Source organism: Haliotis asinina, chromosome 6 (assembly GCF_037392515.1).
Source record: "Haliotis asinina isolate JCU_RB_2024 chromosome 6, JCU_Hal_asi_v2, whole genome shotgun sequence".
Taxonomy (NCBI): domain Eukaryota; kingdom Metazoa; phylum Mollusca; class Gastropoda; order Lepetellida; family Haliotidae; genus Haliotis; species Haliotis asinina.
Window position 1 is genome coordinate 34786688 of NC_090285.1, and position 20566 is coordinate 34807253.

The 20566-nt window shown below is 38.9% G+C and overlaps 1 protein-coding gene across 2 annotated transcripts; it reads left to right on the forward strand.

The window, feature by feature from the left end:
- The first annotated feature begins 2217 nt into the window (after nucleotides 1-2217).
- On the forward strand, nucleotides 2218-13282 carry LOC137286370 (organic cation transporter protein-like). Of its 2 annotated transcripts, none has more exons than XM_067818185.1 (10): nucleotides 2218-2375; nucleotides 3656-3869; nucleotides 5258-5361; nucleotides 5801-5955; nucleotides 6599-6767; nucleotides 8967-9200; nucleotides 9340-9569; nucleotides 9986-10167; nucleotides 11108-11259; nucleotides 12225-13282. In XM_067818185.1, the coding sequence occupies exons 2-10, from the start codon at nucleotides 3801-3803 to the stop codon at nucleotides 12268-12270; spliced, it is 1341 nt and encodes a 446-aa protein (XP_067674286.1). In that variant the 5' UTR covers nucleotides 2218-2375; nucleotides 3656-3800; the 3' UTR covers nucleotides 12271-13282. The 2 variants fall into 2 exon arrangements, with proteins under 2 accessions (XP_067674286.1, XP_067674285.1); XM_067818184.1 differs by having other exon boundaries at nucleotides 2356-2548.
- The last annotated feature ends 7284 nt before the right edge of the window (nucleotides 13283-20566 follow it).

The window sequence follows — 20566 nt, forward strand, 5'->3', positions numbered from 1 at the left end:
TAACGCAATACTGACTTACACAAGGACAACAAACATCGTGGATTTTTCCACTTTGAATAAGTTCAAAATACACCAGGGATAAAATGACGATAGATAGGCGTGGCATGACATGATCTGGCGTGGAAAGGTACCATCACCCTATGTGTTGTTATAAGGTATCAAAAGCCACGTGTCTTGGGACTTCTGTTATTCTTTTTAAAATTAAAGTAGAAAGGTGTTAATAAACTTACAGTAAAGTATAATCAGTTCGTGTCATCATGTAGCTGACTACAGTTTTGCTGTAAAGGCTAAATGCTACTATTCGCGCTTTGTCGCAATATTTACTCAGCAGAATACGTGTTTGAAGGAATATCTCATTTACAAAATCATTCGACAGAATATCTAAAATCTTTTTCAAAACTACATTATCAGTTAGTTTACGTAGTACAATATTTACATCACTTCACGCGCTATTTAACACATAATGTTTATTAACATAAGATGAGGTGGAATATAGAACAGGCATACTCCAGGGCTGTCTAGGTGTTAGCCAGAATGTAGCATCTCTCATGTTGTAGGTCTTTCTGTTTTGGGTGTCTTCTCTTTCACGAAAACAAAAAGATGATGGATACAGAGTGTGCATACTTCTCTGCAATCTGGGTGTTTGCCAAAATATCGCCTTTCCCATGTCGTAGGGCTTTCAGTTTTGCGTGTGCTCTTCTTTCATGAAGCCAAAGAGGTTGGATATAGAACAGGCATAGTCCTGTGTATGCTTACATACTTGTGATTTTACGTACGCTTTATGGCAAGTACGCATTTCGCACGCAGTGGCGCATAATGTTCTCTCAATTTGGGAAACGAGGTTATAGGTGTCTTCAGTATCTATACAAAGTCTCACTAATTATCAAATTGTCCAAAAAATGTGACCCTATTATTGCATCATCACGGATGCTCAAGCCGGAACTCAGATCACTCTATAAAATCTGTCCCCATCTCCGTGTTTTTAATAAAGCAGTAACTGTGATTCTTACAAATCAAAGGCCAGTGAATTGGATGGATAAACATAGCAGAATTCAGTCTTGGTGTATAGTTTCTATTTAATAACATAAAAAGGTGTTTTTAGCGGGTTCAGTAATCCATAGAGTTAAGACATATAGGTCCCTCTGTGAAGCTAGTTACGATTCCTCCTTCCTCTAAATCTGACATCTGTGTCTCCATGAAGCTTGATTCTGAGAGGTACCTTGACCTCGGTTTCGTAACCCCTAATTTGATTCGAATCACTGTTCGCACTGTAACTTTTCACAACAAAAATCTCGACTCTAGAAATCATATATTTCCAATGCGACAGGAAAACACTAATTTCTTACATTCAATAGACGCGCACTTTGAAATTGATCAATGAGAACCGTTTTCGGTTCCGAGTCATTCAGACTGTCGATGTGAGTGAAGGAGTTTCGTTTTTCGCAGTCAGCAATATTCCAGCTGTACGGTGGCGGTCTGTAAATAATCTGACAACCCAGACAACCTAGTGATCAACAACATGAGTATCGATCTGCGCAATTGAGAATCTATCACATGTGTCAACCAAGTCAGCGAGTCTGACCATCTGATCCCGTTAGTCGCCTCTTACGACAAGCGTAGTCGCCTTTTATAGCAAGCATGGGTTGCTGAAGGCCTATTCTTACCCCGGACCTTCACGGGTCCGACGGTTAGAGAAGGGAGGCGCTTGTTCAAAGCACACAAACATTGAAAAACGCTTGCAAGAAATTAGGGGGTATGCGTGGAATACGGACGACGCGGCTACTGGGATAGTCAATCAACCAATCAATAAATCAGAGGGACATCTCACTCAAACAAAAAAAAAGAAAGAAAAAAAACACTCCAGCTGTCTTTATCAGGCAGTGGAAAAACCCACACCAAAGACACAATTGTTTGCATTAACGAGGCTATCATATAACGGTAAACACACTAATCTTGACCAGTGGAAGCCGGTCTCCTAACACAATACACTTATGCCACACAGAGATTGCTGACATGAACAATCCTGGCGAACATAGCGGGTGTTCCTGGTACACGCGACATGTTCTCGACCTCAGATTATTTATCGTGCCACATTCCTCGCTGCACTTGCAGGTTACTATGACAAGCACACGTTTTTATTGCAGTGGAAATTTCCTCCATCTACATGTCGCTTGTGCTGCAGATAAATTGTCTTTTGGGGACCTTTTTGCACCGATCATAATAAATTATATCATCTCAAATGTCGGGGTAACTTCAACCATGAAGCTTTGTTAAGAAAAGATGTTAAATCATCTGTTGCCAGTTCAGCATCACCAGTGATCCGATGATGTCAAGGATCACGTGACCCTCACTCAAATACTATAAAATTTCCGCTGGTGAGTACAATCGGTTCGGTAAACATGGTGCTACACTTTGACGAAATTCTGTCCCATCTGGGAGAATTTGGGCGGTATCAGAAATTGGTGTATTTTCTGCTATGCCTAAGTGCAATTTCTTGTGGAATTCGGATGGTTTTATCCGTTTTTATACAGAAAACACCCGCACACAGGTAGGCACGTTTTAAAATACTAGTCTAAATGTACCGCTTCAAATTGTGAATGTCAATCAATCAATCCTCCAATTTAAGGTAATTAAATGACGAAATAAGTAGTGTTAATGTCAAGGTTTATAACGATGTCAATAAATGATTTATTTACTTATATCACCTACAATATATGTGATCTTTACATAAATGTGTTTGAAATGCCGCTTCTCTTTTTAATAATACTTTTTTCAAAGTTGTAATTTATACGTCCATGTTTCACCTAGGTTTCATGATGCAGTATTCAATGATACGCTGTTCGTTTCGCGATACGTTCCTGATAGTATGATATCTGTCTTGTTCCATGATACGCTGAAAGTTCCAAGATACACGCGATGTTTTTTCATAAACGATACTCTCTTTTTATGACACGATGCTTGTTCCAAAATAAGCTTCTGATTCCACGATGCCAAAAAGTTCCAAGACATGCTGAATATTCCTAGATTCGGTTGTTTTAGGATACTTTCCTTGTTAAATGATAATTTATAATACGCTTTATGTTCCGTGATTGTACAACGAATCGCTCTTGGTTCCATTCATTATCCTATTCTTGTTGTGTGAACACCTCCTTAACGAAGCATGCAATTTGTCGAGCACAATACGCACTTTGTTTAGTGGTACACAGTTTAGTCTGTGACACCTTCCTTAATACTAAGCTTTGTTTTGTGATACTCTGATTGTTTCCTAATAAGCGCTGCCTGCAATGAAACGCTTTTTGTTCAGTGGTCCACTGTTAAGTCTCCTTGATACGCATTTTTGTGATATGCTCTACGTTCCCTAATACGTCCCATTGTCACTAATAAGCTTCTTGTTCAATGATACGGTTCTGTTTCAATGATACGGTTCTTGTTTAATGTTACGGTTCTTGTGCAATGATACGGTTCTCGTACAATGATACGGTTTTCGTTCAATGATACGGTTCTTGTTCAATGATACGGTTCTCGTTCAGTGATACGCTTCTGATTCCATCCAAGTTAATGATACACTTCAAGTTCCATCTCGCACACATGGCTACGTTTTGCTGTCATATTTTCATGTTTGTAATCGAGTCATATTCCTGGCTTCACTTTGCAGGTGCGCTATTCCGGGGTATGAAAACGATACTTATGAAATTCAGTCGGACTATCATGCTCGTCTTATCAACCTCACTATACCGCTAAGCGACAAAGATGATGATCAGGTGTATGACAAATGTCATATTTACCAGGTCTCTGACAACATGACAAAAGTCGCTTGTGACAAGTGGGTGTACTCAACAGAGATCATACAGAACTCGGCAGTAACAGAGGTATGCGGGTTGTAGGGTCATCTTTGAAGAATATACTTCCTGGACACACTTGGCCTTTAAGTAGTTATTCCAGTCAGTAAATCCGTATAAAGAATTGAACCTTTGTATGTTTTTTAGGTGACCCACATATTAAATTTTCCAGAGAAAGCTTGACACAATATACATTTATCTAGATTAATGCGTGAGGCTTTACGTCACACCTGGCTTTAATACAGTGAACTACTGACTCGAGCTATATATACTTTCGTTCAATTTTCCGACCGGTATTTCGCTGAGGACACCACACTTATCACTTTAGGTATCGTTCCCCAGTGCGCCATCCCATAGTCCGCAGTGTAAAATGAGTTCAAAGCATTGTACATATTTTAATATAATTGTTGCCATTCAATACATAAGCAACGGAAAATTAAACAGAAAATATTTGATTGTACGTTAGATACTTTCTCACAAATGTGCAAAATTGACCTTGGTCTTGTGAAAATTAAATAAATGAAACTTATTCATACTTAACTAAATCAAAATGTAAGCATATGGAAATTACGTGTTCGAATATATCTGGCACGTCTGTAGCTGCACCTTCTGGTAAAATTAACAAAGCATTCGCCTCTAGCTTTTTATTTTCAATCATTTTTAGATTGTTTATTCAAATGTGCATTATGTACAATATATATTTTATTCAAATAGTAAAGGCAATCAACACTTTACCTGTGTCGAATATGTGCAACAACTAATAGCATTAAAAGTGAAAGGTACACTGACAAGTGAACATTCAAAAATATATACATGCACACCTGAAAATGTGGGAAGTTGAAGGCGAATCACATAGTGAGCACTATGTTTGAATATACAAATGCCACAATTAGTTGTGCAGCTAACATAGTTGATTTATTTAGCGTTCCATAATACGTTTGTTTTCTGTAAAAATTGTAAAAACTGGCATGCTACGCACCTGTTACTTTTGATAAAGGGATTCGACAGAGCGCTTTAAATAATGGGATTTGATTGGCTAAGCAGGCACTGTTTTTTGTGTTCACCTTTCTTTAAACTTAAATAAAAGTAGGCCAGTTTTGTGCCTTCATTATCTGATAAGAGGGTGGGTTGGGCCTGTGTTGAACTGTGTTCAACAAATTGAACGATTCATTTTGTGCCAGTGATAAAATAACTGGCGGTAAATTTAATATTGTTACTTCCGTATACTACATGGACTTACACAACAAGCAAACCGGTTTTAACTGTTATACCTACAAAGAAAGAAAAAAATAAACATTTGAAGTATCGAACTTTCCAAATCGTCTTGACTGTCCATTTACCACTCCATAAGTTAATAAGGAGTAATGGAAAACCGGGTTGTTTACTCAATGCAAAGTAGCGAACTATTTTTTGTGTAGATGGATATGGTGTGTGAAGCGGCCTTGGACACATCACATGCCCAGATGATCTTCACTGCAGGCTATCTGTTCGGCGTTTTTATACTCGGCATTGTATCCGACAAGTAAGACCAGGAAACGGGCATCGACTCCGGTTCCACACAGACCGTGTTAATACAAGTAGCATCAGGAGTTCCATTTTTGTTTAACAATGATGTTTCTGGTCTGAAATTCTCAACACTCAAAATCTATAGACTATTTTTTCACTTCCCCTGAAAATCCTTTGACGAGTATTCATAACGATATAGAATATCAAAATTCTGCTTCTAGTACAAATGCTGTGTAGAAGTATATCCCATTCTTTCAAAAAAATATACCAAAATGAACATGTATCATCATTCAAGTGAAAATCACTATAACTGTACAATCAAACGTAATCTGTCTTTTACAACTGAATGTTGTGTTTTAGATGTCAAGAAATTTGACTCCCCAGATATGGTACACGAATAGACTTAGCCACATGAAGTTCATTGCTGTTCTTCATTGACCTGCATACTGTTTCAGAGTAGGAAGGAAAAAGACGCTGTATTTTGCTATCATCCTGAGCCTTGCGGGTGGACTTGGCCTCGCGTGGGCGCCAAACTTCATCGTGTACTGTGTCATTCGGTTTGTGAATGGATTCGCTATGGGAGGAGTGTTCCCGATTACATTTGTCATGAGTAAGTATCTTTGCATATTACCTATGTGTACAAATAGACGGAATTGAGGTTTTCATCCATTCGCGATTATTTACTCGAAAACAAAAACAAACAAAATAAACAACGACAAACAAACCCCCAAACACACCACCCTCCCAAGAATACACAGTCACACACACAAACCCCACAGAGATACATAACGAATGACACTGATATTTTTTAACACACACACACACACACACAGACACACACAGATATATATATATATATATATATATATATATATATATATATATATATATATATATATATATATATATATATATATATATATATATATATATATATGTATGGATGTAAGCAGCCTTTTTCCTGTTATACACACATTCACCATAATTAATCTAAACCTAAAAAAAACCTGCACTTTGTTTGTCTCCCTTTGATTTATCAAGCTTATGTTTTGAATAAATTACACCGAATGATTCGGCACCAAAGTAATTACGCGCTGTATGGATATAATGGATAAAATAAGACTATGTACAAAACAGTCGAGCAGTGGACAACTATGATACCACGAATGTGTATGTTTAGCGGAGTGAATCGGAAATATCGTCCACGCACATGTATTGACACTTTGCGTATCTAAACTAGATTTACCTTTCAGGTGTGGAGATGGTAGGTCCCAGTAAGAGAGCCCTTATCGGAATCTCCATCGAATATTTTTTTGCCCTTGGCTTTGTGGTATTGGCCGGTATGGCATACCTCATCAGAGATTGGCGCTATCTGGACATAGCAGTGTCTGCACCGTCGGCCCTTTTCCTGCTGTACTGGTGGTACGTTTAAACTTTCGTTTACCAGGTCATGTATGTAAATGGCTTATCTTACCTCACACATGAAGGTCGCTGTGTGATTAGTTGAGCGCTGTTCTATTATTTTCAATGTACAAGCGAGGTGCATTGCAATATACCCCGCGGCCAATAGCAACTCATTCAGTACTTCGTGGTAGTTACTTATTTCTTATCTCGAATAACATTAAATGGTGCATGATGAACGGAAACTGCCGATGTTTAACAAATGGATATGGATGGAAGGGAGATAACTCTAAATCTGTTAAATTTATGTCGTCCGCAAAATCTAGCGATGGCTACGGAAACAGCTGACTATCTTTCAAAAAAAATAATTTTGACAGAACGTTCAATTGCAGTCCCCGTGAATATTAAGAAGGGGGCTTACATCGCGGCGATTTCACTAAGACAATACCTACGGAAAAAACAGCAAGATGCAAGATCTGAATCGTTTGATTCACACGGGTTGGCTGAAGTGTACGATCCGATACTCATGCTTCAAACAGTTCAAAATTAACATTGAGGTGTTGGGTAAAATAAATACGTTGTTCACTGGTCTCTCGGGGACCATGGGTTGATGTACCCTCGATCTGTATTTAGTTATAACATAAACAAACATCAAGGGTACCTCAACCCATGGTTCTCTCTTGACCAGTGAACAACTTAAAATGTTTTTAGAAGGATAAGGTGTGACGATGTCGTCTTTGGTCTTCCTAAGATTGTATCTCTTTCTGACTCTATGAACAAGAACCAATGTTAATGTTGCGAATGCTGGTAATGTAACGGCAAGGTTGGCGTATTGAGAATGTATATGGAGTTAAATGGCTCGGATGAGGGTGTGGCAAGATACTGCCGTTTGTTGTAATCTTGCATTTGGTGCAGTATCAAAACCAGTTGGGAGGAACCGACGCTCACGCTGTATCGGTGCACGAGTGTTGGGGTGCGCGATCATAATAATAACAATGTTTCCATGAAATTTCGATCGTGCAATGAATTTACAGAGACTGCCCTACAACTTGTCAATGGACGCCATTCGTTGGCACAAACAGCATATCTGAAAAGACATGATGGCCTGGCTCGCTGCTTTTGCTACCGCCTCCGCCATGCCCGTTGCACTGACTCTGAGGTCCATCTATGGTACAATCCTGAATATGTCCAGGGCGTCAAGAAAATGATGCTTTCAAACTTCTGTGGAATAGGCCCATATAAAGCCTTGGAAAAATCACAGCCAACAAACCTGATCTTGTCCTTTTTGTTATAGCCAATGAATTCATTTATACAATTGAATTTTCTGTCCCTTTTGACAGCAACATGATTAGCGAGGTTCAGGCATAGCATGCTAAATATGCGGAGCTCGCCTTTGAAATGCCTTGCTTGCATCCCAAGTACACTGTTGTAAGACTCGGTTGTTCTCGGTGTCCACGGTTAGGTACTTGCTGATCTCTTGGCGCATATCAGGGGAGTGATCAGGTTCTCCATCGGGAGCACAGTCCTTCTGACTCTCCCGGTAATGCAGAAGACTACACTGTTCAGGATTCTTCATATTACCCGGAAAGTTCTTGGTTGGTTCGAACAGACAGTGTTTCCTTGGAGAAGTGCCATTCGCTGTTCGGGTTGCGTGTAGAAGGGGCAAGGGCCCTGAGGCCATACAACGATATAGGTGTGAAAAGCCAATTCTGTTGTATGCGTTCGGCTATATCGGAAGCATTAATTTTATCCATCACTACATACTAGTTTTGATGCTAAGTGTTCTCAAAACAAGCACACTCATACGGAAGTCGATCGCCAACGTAAACGTACGAAATAATGCACTTTGCAAAATAAGGAATTGCACGAGAAATTCCTTGTCAAGAATGCAACAAATCCGAACGTGAACTCCACCTATCTAACATAAAACCATGTACAATTTACTAAGGTCTAAGTTACAACCCTGATAAAATAAATTTTAAGCAAGACCCATATGTCGCTGCTTGTAAAGACCATACAAGTAGCATGCAGTATGACTGGATAGTTGACTATTGGAAAGTTTAATTCACCCCTCTTGCTCAGGGCAGAGGAATTATGTATTATATATTAGGAGATTCGTTCTATTAGAGGTATCCTCAGAACCTACAACCGCTGATATTATTCGAGCACCTGTCAATGTATGCTTCCATTTCAGAACTCATCACATTTCTTTATTCACAGTTGTATCCCCGAGTCCCCTCGATGGCTGATCAGCGAAGGACGACACAAACATGCTGAGAAAATCATATCAACGGCTGCCAAGATGAACAACGTTACGCTGCCCGATCGCTGCTTTCAACATATACCAAACAAACAAAAGGAGTCCACACATACAGACACCACAAAAGCTAGCGTGGTAGACATGTTCAGATCTCCAGCTCTTCTAATCCGGAGTGCAATAATATTTCTAAATTGGTGAGTTTTAAGTTTACTTTATAAGAAAAGTTATTTTCCTCAATTGTGCGTGGTCTGTCTTGGTACTGATTAGGAAATGTCACTTATGAAAGCATACAATTACAGAAAGCGAAACTAGAATTCTGTATTGTCATATCAGGATGGTAGTCAGCATGGTCTACTATGGCTTGTCTCTCAACACGGATAACTTAGGAGCAGGAAGCCTGTACGTCAACTTTCTTATTTCTGGGCTGGTGGAGTTCCCAGCCTATACGATTTCTATCTTGCTACTGAGCAAGGTTGGACGGAGAGTTATTCACTGTGCGAGCATGATCCTTGGAGGCCTGTCCTGTCTTCTCACGACAGTCACGATCCTATGTCTAGACAAAGGTTAGTGGACAGGAAGGACTGACTGTAAGGGACAATACAGCACCAATGGTTAATGGCCTGTGTTAGATTCTTACAAACTGAAACCAACATCACTTAAAGCAAGGTTGCCAAATTTGAAAATAAGCTAATAGCGAAATCTTAGCCTACACTCAGCAAAGTGTCTCTGATTTGTTTTACTTAACGTAAGATTAGTGGAGGCATATAATTTGATACTATTTTTGGGATAAGGTAGTCACATGGTTTACAGTGTTTGCAGTTCGCGATTCAGGCCCAAGTTATGAATGAAAATATGTTACTACAGTTACTACGCTAAATGTTGTTTTCTTTTCATAAAACTGGAATGAGCTAGTTTGTTAAAGAATGCCGTAGTTGGATTAGGTGATCATAACAATGATGAATAATTTCGTAATGTTCAGATCATCAGTGGGCGACGGTCCTCCTTGCCATGATAGGCAAGTTAGGAGCAGCAGGAGGTTTTGCCATAATCTATGTCTTCTCGGCGGAGCTCTTTCCAACTGTTGTGCGCAATTCAGCCATGGGGGCTAGTGGTTCATGGGCACGTGTCGGGGGAATGATCGCTCCTTATATAGCAGATTTGGTAAGTCGCTTGGTGTCTGAGGTGCATTCCCTAGCCAGACTTGGAACCACATTTCGTATGTTAGGATCCCACGTCTGTTCAGTTATGTGTGTAGGTTTGTCTGCACATTTTCTTGGCTCGTGGGTTTCTCCAAATCAGTAAGACACATAACTTGGGGCACTTAAAATTTCTTGATATTTGGACAAGATTGTCAGTCATCCCCATTTGCTCCCCTCACTGATGAACTATTTCTCAGTGCATGTAATAAAGAATTGCCTAGGCCGGAAGGAGGAAATTTGGAGAAGACATTTGACATACGGGTCAAGTGTGTGGATGAATGATCTGATATCGGTCAAATATGCCCGGTAGCCAAATCCCTAAGCCGATGTACCGACCTGAGTAAGCAGTGAAGGAGACCACTGGCAGCATCCAGTCTGTGGCACATTTAGGGATAATGACTTGGTGTTTACTTCGGACTGGCTGCACCGGTGGGTCAGAACATACTTACTTTTTCTCAAAGATGTGGTATTATTACTGTTTCATAATGGTTCATTAACAAATGCTTAATATGTCGTCCCCTCTGCTTCCAGACGGAAAGTTTCTATTTCACTTGTTTTTTCTCACCAAAACACAAAGCTGCCACACAATGATATAACCGAACTCGTTTGTCCAAGGCACAACTTCCAGAGCAAAAATCAGCATTTGCTCCAATGCGATACTATGCTAAAGTTTGGGGTCATTTAATTGCAGTAGTAGCCAATTTCACCTTTTGTTCCCCTTATTGTTGCCAATCTACTTCAAAAAGAGCCATGTGTATTTTTAAGAAGAAAAGGTAGACACCTTATCGTCCCGTTTCATTTCGCACCATTTTTTAAGAGAAGTCAGCGCACATAGTTATTCTTTGTCGGACTTAAAAGCACAATGGTTGATGTTTTGAACAGGTTGGTGTATCTCCTTGCAGGGAAAGATTGTAACCGGTGACATCGGCCATGTGTTGCCGCTGATTATATTTGGTACTGCATCTGTTGTGGCAGGACTTCTCGCCCTGTTTTTGCCAGAAACTCTCCACAGATGCTTGCCGGAAACCATTGAAGATGGAGAAAACTTTGGACGGTATTTTATATATTTCTATATTTTTTAAGCATTGAAAAGCAGTACGAATAGCATAAACAATTTAAATGAACATCCTTCACCATCACCAAAACTTACATAATATAACTACCTACTCTAATAATATTATAACTAGAGAATAGTGTAAGACTCCTAAACGTTTATAATGAAACCAGTAGTCTGACCACAGTGGACATTTGTGGGACTTTAAAAGTCATGAAATACGAGATCGATAACGTAATTTGTACTAACTTCACTTATAGTTCTGAAACAACCAACAAAAGTGCTCTGCAATTGTTACATGTGGCTTTGTTTTACACCATTCTCAACAACAACACTATAACCACAAAGCTACCTACCGCCCAATAAATTGCATGTATACAATATTATGTGCTTGCAGTAGGTAACGACGTATACCATTGTACCTTATCTGATGAAAACAGAAACAGGATACTGATACATATTAGACCTCTGTTATGCACAAAAACATGCTTTTATCGCCTGTCCTGTCGGATAATGGTCCGCTGAATGCATCAAGGGAAACCCGATCTAAACTTCTATCCATGATGTGGGATGATGTTATCGAATATCCTGTTTCTCTCAACCAGACTAATCTGTCTGTATCCTGTAAAACCGCTATATGTTAGGAGGTATTCTGACACAGAAAGTCGTAGAAGATACAAAGGTACCAATATGTTAGCAATATATTTATGAGGCATGACGCCTAAAGCAACATCGTCAATCCGTTTTAAGATCAGGACCAGGTTGAAAAGAAAATATACCGTCGGAAAAGAGTTCCGTTAGACACGACATTTCCTATTTTCTTATGACGTCTGTTTTGTTAAAAAAAATTTTAAAAAAAAATATTTCATTACTTTTTTATGTGAGCAGCATCGTTGAACTTGAAGATGGCTGTCAAAAGATTTGATGTTCCATATAATGCCCATACCTAAATCTCTCTTTTTCAGTCATGTCAAGGTGAAAGAAACAGAAGTCGTATCAACAATGTTCTAACATTTGGATGCACTATGTGTACAATTGTCAATAAGACGACCAGTACAGACCGACCCCAAAACCAGGCTAAGCATTATGGGAACCAGTGACGGGACCGTGATAGTTGGGAACGTCTTCCTCTATAACTGCAGAATCTACGGTCTACCCATGCTTATCGTTATTCAAACCACAAGACGGGGATAAAGGGAACAATTTCGGTACATATAACTCCTTCCACCAGCAATTTCGTCATCTTCCATTGACAATGGGTTAACTGACTGGTCAGCATCAGTCAAAATCGTGCATCAAAATAGTCATCCATTTGCAGAGTACCGCCAAGATGCCCACAGATGTTTTTCAATGTTTTCGTGGCTGTTGACCTTCTTGCCGCCTTCTGGAGCAAGTGAAAGTGATATGAAAGGATGCATTTCATTGGTCAGTCAGAAGGAACATACCTCCTAAAATACACTAGAGCCACAGGCTCACAGGTGTCACTGCGAGGGTTAAAGACTTTTTGAAAACAAAGATAAGCATTTTGAGATGAACCCCGTGTGGAAACGCCTCACAGTACAATATTGAGGCGTTTCAAGTAGGGGGTGATCTTAATTTTTTTTTATATTTTAAAATAAAAAGCTTTAACTCTCGCAATGACATGAGGGCCTGTGACTAGATGCGCGAGCCAGGAAATTTCAGCTCCGTTCGACAAAGGTGCAGACCAGACGTTTGGCAGCCAGCTAACTCGTCTTCCTCGGAAAGATGGAATCTCGTTTCAGAGACAGAAGCTAAAAACGTGAATTCTTGCATCTTGATGCACTCTCCCAGACTGTGTTCCTGACGCACAAACTGGTTTATTTTACGTGTTGCTAGGTCTTTCCTTTACTGACTTTTTGTAAACTAGTTCTTTTCAACGATATCAGGGACTGAATACATACTTCTAATTGATCCCAAACGATTGCAGCTTGGGAATATTGCACTTTGTGTTGTATTCATATTATGAAAGCGTTTAGAAAATAATTATATTTAACAGTACAAATTGTTTCATTTTCATTTTCGAGATTTCTTAATATATGTGCGAGTAGGAGTCAGTTAATTGGTGAGAATTATTTTACGCCGCTTTTAGCAATATTCCTGCAACTTCACGGCGTGGGATACCAGAAATGTGCTTCACACATTGTGCCGATGCACGTAATCGAACCCGGGTGTTCAGCGTCGTGAGCACATGCGTTAACCCTTATTGATATTTTCATTGCCGCAATAGTTCCTTACACAAGAAAACACCATTACTATATACTTAAAGTTACTGTCATTTAGTAAAGTAATTCATTATCACATTGTTTGATGTAGTATCACAAACAAAGTCTGGCCATACAATGTAAAATGAAATCTGTATTGAGCATTTCAAGGATATGACTATTTTTATGGCGCTTCGAGTAGCTCTTCAGCAATACAATCTATTTGATAATGTCAGTTTCATCTATACTTACCAAGGACTGAAAGCATACACTACAAATGATTCAAATTTACATTTGGACAATTCTAAAGCTTCTCATGTAACATTAATTTAGGTTAGGCATGCAATATAGCCTTGATTTTCGGTATCGATCACAAAGCCTGGTCAGTTTCGGGATACACTGGTCAATATTTGTTTGATGAAGGACAAGATGTCAGTATATATAATGAACGCATGCTCTTTGACACAGAATTGTTGCCTCTAGGTTGGCAACCATTATTTACTTCTCACCCACTACGAATTCAGTGTTCAGTCAGCAGATACAAAGGAGGTCAGCAGGTTTAAGATCACCAAAGGGACGTAACTCTACGAGGCGATTTTCTTTGTCGTGGCACTCCTAAAGCTCGACGCAGACATTTACTTTGACTGTTAGAATATATAATGGCGTGTCATGCTATTTAGTGAGTGAGTTTAGCTTGAAGACGCTGTCAGCAATTTGTCAGAAATATCACTAGAAAAAGGGTTTCACACGTTGTATCCATGTGGGGAATCGAACCCGAGTCTTCAGCGTGATGAACGATTGCTTGAACCATTAGGTTACCCCATCGCCCATGCTTTCTATTGAACTAATGCTTTTGACCATTTTAGTCAGTTAATATTTCGTCGCCTGAAAACCAGTCACAAAAAGTCACAAAAACCTACTTTCGAGGAAATCGATCTTGAAGTCTTATGTGAACGATATTTCGAAACTATTCAATCGAATTCTTTGGAATTTTGCATACGTGACATGACAAACAACATCCGAAAATAGCAAATTATGAGCTCAGTGTATTAAAGTAAAGAAATTCTCGAAAATGATTGGCTGTGGAATACTTTACCAAAGAAATCGTGATTTTTCTCAAAACAAAAGTGCCCTAAATGTCGAAAACACAGCTAAAAAAATAATTATATGGATATTGATTGTTGTTCCTTTTTTACCATGTTGTATTTTTGTTGTTTATGTTTTTTAGTTTTATATGGACTATACTTAATGAAGTAAAGCAGAAATAAGTTAAACGTTCCATTTGCATGATGAAACAACTGATAAATCTCAAGGTCATGTGATCAAACTGTGCTTGTTCATTGGCCAGTTGACAACCTAGAGCACTCGAAAACTAACAACATGTGATTTTGCATGGAGAAAGGAAAAAGTTGGCGCTTGAGAAAAAAAAACATAAAAAAAAACACTTAGAAAACAAAAAGATAGCACCTGTAAACAGTCGCTAGAGTAATAGAACAGTAATAGAACATGCTTTAAAATCTATCCTGGGACATGGTGACTGTAATTGTGTCAAAAGTAGCCATAGCACACTCTGGTTTTCAGGCACCGGTTTGGGAAATAACTACTCATGCTTTTTTTCTCAAGTGGGTGGCGGCATCCTGTAAATATTCATGTCTGAACAATCCTTTAATCTATTCAGAATCAGACAGTCTAGTGAGTGACGTTATGAACATCAACCTGAACAATTTTATACTGCGACTTGCACGAACCAAGACCGCGAACTTTATGCCAGTCACTTCATCATGGTGTAGCCAGTCAGGGACCTGCATGCATAGGTTTGTTTTCTCATATCGGTTTCTCACCCACACTAGAGCATTATACTTTTGAACACTCCATGTGTTGCGAGACACGTTTTTCCTAGATTTCTAAAAACAAATATCTAGAAAACCGAAAGAAAGTGAATGATTGTATTAAAATAATACTGAAGTCTGAAACTAACGACGTGTAACATGAGTGCGTTGCTGACCTAAAGCAGGAGTCGCCTTCTGGGAGGGACAACATGTGAGAGTAATATAATGTTTACCCTATTCACTTATCATCAGCCTGAGGGGATACTTCCGTGGATTCAGATAAGTTGTCACTTGACCATAACGCTATCGGGTCAAGCTTATTGAGTACTCAGCGTCAGGTTACACCAGGATCAGCCACGACCTTCATTACCTGGGAGTTTATTTATCATTTTAAGTACTTGTTGGAATTAATGTTGACCGTTGTGTACATCAACATCGCCCGGCGCGAAGTCCACTTTAGCTTAAATGTCATGTTTATAAGCAAATTTACCTAGGTCAGTTATTAGACAAATGTGAATTATATTGTAATGTCGTCTTATCATACGGAATGGCGACCGCCTAACATACAGCAACTGCTCATTCATGTACCGTCAATCTCACATATATACGGATAATCTGACAACAGTTACTATCTCATATTCGGAAAGAAAACATCTGACACATGGATTGATGACTATCGGACATATAGGCTGGCGACAGTCTCACATACAGCAATAGTAATCTGACATATGTAGCGACCGACAATCTGACATATGTACCGACAATCTGACATATGCACCGTCTGACAATCTGACACATGTACTGACAATCTGACACGTACTGACAATCTGACACATGTACCGACCGACAATCTGACATGCGTACCGACAACCTGACACATGTATTGACCGACAATCTGACACATGTACCGACAATCTGACACCAGAACCGATATATACCGACATATATACCGACAATCTGAGATACGTACTGACAATCTGACATATGCCACGACGACCATGGGACATACAATGACGGCAGTCTGAAACATTCAGCAATAACCAAGGCGACACTCGCAAACTTACATATGTAGCTACCACGTGACCCACATACAACACCAATAAATGGTTTAATATCGGCTCAACAGTCTTAATGACCATTACTGTGCTAAACGTGTATTTAGCCCGATTGATACTGTATGTTGTAAAAAACACACAGATACACCCAAATCTACATATCTTGTTTCTTCAGTGTTTGACTTTACTATGTTAAACTACACCATCGATATGTTGATAAACTTAGGCGTGGTTCAAGGTAGGGTCAAGGATCAGATTAAGCCTAATTTTAAACAGCCCTTCACGAAACATTAGACTGGTGTTGACCACAACCACTCAAAAACCACAGTCCTCCGTATCATCAGCACAGACGTTGCAACTGGAGATAGATGAACGTAGCAAGCTTCACAAGAAACGTCGCGGACAAGGTGAGCATGTTCGTTGTTATAGTTTTCCGGTCAGCGTTAAATGCAGGTTATAGGTTGAGATATTTTGTTACAAGTCCGCTTTTGAATGTCCACCAGAACATTTTTGCATCGAAACTGATCACCATGTCACACGACTAAAACGAGTAAGAGAATCGATTATGATATACACAATGTAATTATATTTTTGTTCGTTAACTTTTGTGAGTTCTGTTCTTTCAGATTCAAACAACTGACTGATCGTATGCCAACTTTAATGCGTTCGTGGTTTAGGTTAAAGCATCGGTAGTCTGGTACTCTTACGACAAGCACAGTCACCTTTTCAAAGATTCCTAATTTGATTTTAATTTGTTTGAAAATTTTGAAGATTGTTATTCTGTACGACTGATGCTTAATACACCCATTTCTTTCTTAGATAGAAAATCGGGTTTATGATCTTTTGGACACATGGGAACATCGAAAGGAAAATCCATGATTTCAATGGATATAGCTGTCTTTTATCATTAATTTTATTAAATTGACATATTTCGTGAAATGAAATTGTTTTAGATGGAATATTTGAAATATTTTCATTCAAAGTTATTGTTCAGCTAAACCTGTTGAGAACAGACATCCTATTGAAACACTTTCAGTCAGAAATAATACTCTGAAGTGGTACTCTACTGACGTTAATTAGTGCACTAAAGAAAGTGCAAACATTTTACTGTGCACACTGAGCAGATATTGGTGCTCTGCCTAAAGACGTTACAGTCGCCAATAGGCGGTACAAAAATTACTTAGAGCAGATACTGGTACTTTGCCTGCTCATAGTAACAACTCACCAACTGTACTCAGGACCGATACCGGTATTTTGCCTTCTCACAGTAGCAACTCACAAATATGCAGTGCAATTATTACTCAGAGCAGATGCTGGTATGCAGCTGTCTACTCACAGTAACAGCTTACCAACAGGTAGCGCAAATATTACTCAGAGCTTTGACATTCACACCTATACAATGGCTGACACCTATTTAGGTAATGGCTGGAGCGCTAAAATTAGTTGAAAATGCAGGTAATAGCTATTAAATATTTGTTGTTGATTTCGTGTGTTTGTTCTAAATTTCAAGAATAGTATTTGTATTTTGAATATTGTGGGTTGTGTGTATTTGTTTCAAATTTCAAAAACAGTACTTGTACTTGGAATATTTGAAAACAAAATGCATGTTTGCATTACAAAAGAGGTATTTGATTTCAAACCTGGGATACGGTTAGGTTTGTTAATGTTGTGACATGTTTTAAGCAATTACAATCTGTGTAAGATTTAAAAAGTCATGCACTTGCTCGTTCTACGAAACAGGCAACAAAGCTGTACATTTTAAGATATATGCAATTTCCCTGATCACGTGTTGTACATACATAACATGTATGTTAACATCATTTCAGGCAAGGTTAATCATTATGTGTGACGTGAGAACCACGTGCTGCTAACAGGTGTTCACAGGGATCACATAAGACTATATCTGTGGTCATAACTGTAACGTTGAATCAATACATTGCTAATAATTAGTTTAATTTCTCAGTTGTTCATGTCCACCAAGTGTTCAACCTACAGGGTAACAGTTTTTCAAAAGTACAGTTTCTTTTGACTTTAACCCTAGACTCATTGTTTGACAGAAAATACGCGTTTAAGGTGGTGGAATTGAGTAACAGAGGAAGTAATATCACTGACAGATGACATCTTAAGCCCTGACTCTTAATCCAAATGGTCTTTGCGTGCATGTTCTTATTCCCAGAGAATCTGGTTTGGTAAACAAGCAGACCACTGCGTATATCAATATCTCATCAGTACATATATCATTAAACAAAATATTCAAGAACTGGATACAGGAAACAAATTTAATTAAACGTGCGCGTTGTTGCAGCCAATAAACCTTGAGCCTGCATCTACACTTCATTAACTTCGTATAATTATCTAGAATAAATCATCAAATGGTTTGGATTATGTATTAATGTAGGGACTCTCGTATGTTCTTATGGACATCGTTGTGTGTCAGAGGTATTCCATATAACACCGTTTGGAGATCGTGGTCATGTACATAGAAGTAGGCAGTGTTTCTAATAATGAGTGAGTGAGTGAGTGAGTTGAGTTTTACGCCGCACTCAGCAATATTCCAGCTATATGGCGGCGGTCTGTAAATAATAGAGTCTGGACCTGACAATCCAGTGATCAACAACATGAGCATCGATCTGCGCAATTTGGAACCGATGACATGTGTCAACCAAGTCAGCGAACCTCATCACCCGATCTCGTTAGTCGCCTCTTACGACGAGCACAGTCACCATTTATGGCAAGCATGGGTTGGTGAAGGTCTATTCTACCCTGGGACCTTAACCAGTCTGTTTCTAATAGCAGCGTATCAATTATATGTAAAACGATAATGGACTGTGTCTTCATTGCGATGTCAACAAGTGCATCCAGGTTGTCTGTTTACTTTATCCGCATGCAAATCAATACAGCCGAGCTTAAACCGGAAGTGCACGATCTGACAGAATCGACTGCCATAACTTCGATCTAGATAATTCATGGATTCATCGGTTGTAAGCAGAGATTTGAATTCACCGATTGAATTAGCGAATAGGAGATTATCAGGTAATTAATACCAAATGTTAACTGTGTAAAGTGGGACTGACAATTCTACAATTTATTGTATGTAATTTAAGATTATAATGATTGTTTTCAGAGACAAATTTCGCGACAAGGTCACAGAGGTAGTACTAGATTGTTATTCGCCTTATTAAAAATTAAATAAATTAAAGTAATTAGATATATCGTGCCTTTGTTTCGATAGATAACCGACGAAGATGTACGAGATGCATCAATATGTCAAGAATATGGGACTGATCATTTGTATAATTATTCCATATATGGAAATAATAGTCAAATATCGACATCACAAACGATTTATACATGGTTTCTAGCGTTTGTTTATATTTTCTGCGGAGGCGATATTTAAGCCCTTGGAGACAGTTTATCAAAGGACTAACTTTCTTAACAATATCTTCAATCTGATTAACCATCGACAGTCACTCTGTTTAGTTATGTTTAGGTGTTTATGACTATCTACTTCTCGTGTCATGGTTTGGTTCATGTGCCAGTGCGGAATACCTAATTTTTATGTTTACAAGAAAAACTATTGTTTCGGTTTTATCAGGGTTGAAAGTAGTATGCGATTTAAATCATCGTTCAGACGGGATGGGATTGTATCGTGATCATCTACAATTACGTAAAGTGAGGTGTCATCAGCAAATAAACCTATGTGGCTTTTATGCCATCTAATAAATCATATATGTATACAATAAAAAGTAAGGGTCCCAGGATGGAACCTTGTGGGACGCCATCAAGTATGGGTATATCATCCGAAGTGTATCCGTTAATGCGTTTAGTGATACCATGTACTCAGCAATATTCAAGCTAAATGGTGGCGGTCTGTAAATGATGAATAATATTTAGTCTGGACCAGAAAGTCCAGTATTGAACAGCACGAGCATTGATCTACACAACTGAAGGGGTCGGGGTAAGATAGTGACAACCCACATATCATGCTTGTTCCAGATAATCGTATTTAGTGGTTTCCAAGGTCCAGTATTACTATAGTATTATCTCCCCTAACTTGGCAGCGTGTAGAGTTGCATCTTATCCATACTTAGTATAAGCCACACGCATGCGGTTCCCTTTTGGCAAGAACATGACAAGCCACAAAAGGACAGGACATGGCAGGACATGTGATGTCTAGTGGAGATGTTTTGAGAGTAATCTC

What these genes read in the sequence shown, in the direction of transcription:
- LOC137286370 (XM_067818184.1), top strand. Translation starts at nt 2,400, where the DNA reads ATGGTGCTACACTTTGACGAAATTCTGTCCCATCTGGGAGAATTTGGG. An exon ending in CCCGATTACATTTGTCATGA is followed by an intron (nt 5,956 to 6,598) that starts GTAAGTATCTTT and finishes TTTACCTTTCAG; the next exon opens with GTGTGGAGATGGTAGGTCCC. An exon ending in GCAATAATATTTCTAAATTG is followed by an intron (nt 9,201 to 9,339) that starts GTGAGTTTTAAG and finishes TTGTCATATCAG; the next exon opens with GATGGTAGTCAGCATGGTCT.